Below are 930 nucleotides of genomic sequence, written 5' to 3'. Positions count from 1 at the left end.
GGCAATTTGCTGACGCTGTTGGATGTGATAAAGGAGTTTCTAAATAGAGTTTTGCAAGAGCAGAATCGACGCTTTCGGTTCTGTGTCATTGCATGTATGTCCGGATGTCGAAGCAAGGGATGTTCTTTGGGTTCATACTGATTGTAAGTAAAATTGATAATATGCTAACAAATATGGTTATACCAGATGTTTGTTCCATAATGAATCATCATTTAGAGAGTTTCGACAGTGACAAAACGTAGATATATGTGATATAATAACAATCCTGTAAGCATAACAATTACAGTAATGTAGATATTAGTAACGCCAATGAGCATGTTAAATGTTATCTGTTATTACTAAGATTATTACTGACATCTTTAAAAGGTTACATAATGGAAAAACACAGGCATCATTTAGACAGAAAGGTCAGTTATCAGACACTGCAGACAAATTTCCTTTGTTGACATACCTCAAGCTAGATTTCTGTTTACAGATCCGACACACATTACTGACTTTCCCCCGCCACTGTTTCATTATCTTTTATCATTATCATCGTTAATATTTCTCGCTTAATTTCTCGGATACTCCTACCATAGCAAGAGATAGCAAAGGGAAGCCAAGGTGAAAAAAGTTGTTTAAGTCTTTTTTATCCCAGGGCATTATGTCTTTAGGACATCTGTTAAACTTTCTAGCCTTAAGAAAGCATTTACAGAGCCAAGGCGCGGCAGGTAGTGTCCTAAATATACAGGTGAGATGCGCGTGTTTTTCAGAGTAAAGAAAACGGAGACTTTCTCGCTATTTTGACATTTCTCTCTTCCGACATGCTAATTCTCAGGGAAGATTGCATGGCTTTAGGAGAGTGAGCGAAGGAGGGAAACAGATAGAGAGAAAGCGAGAGAAAGAGCGAAAGAGATGTGAGAAAAACGTTGAGTGAAGAGCGATTGCGGG

The 930-nt window shown here is 38.1% G+C and overlaps 1 protein-coding gene across 1 annotated transcript in view; it reads left to right on the top strand.

Annotated features, from left to right (window-relative positions):
- Positions 1-104: 104 nt before the first annotated feature.
- The window catches only part of LOC119594820, a gene marked incomplete in the record, with an annotated part of 8,353 nt that continues 7,527 nt past the window's right edge, over positions 105-930 (top strand). Inside the window, 3 exon segments of the mRNA XM_037943910.1 lie at positions 105-143; positions 344-407; positions 675-730. Of these exon segments, the coding sequence (XP_037799838.1) occupies positions 105-143; positions 344-407; positions 675-730 (159 nt within the window).

This window comes from Penaeus monodon, chromosome 34, assembly GCF_015228065.2.
Source record: "Penaeus monodon isolate SGIC_2016 chromosome 34, NSTDA_Pmon_1, whole genome shotgun sequence".
NCBI lineage: Eukaryota > Metazoa > Arthropoda > Malacostraca > Decapoda > Penaeidae > Penaeus > Penaeus monodon.
Note: the sequence above shows the minus strand (reverse complement) of the source record. Positions and strands in the feature narration are given on the sequence as shown.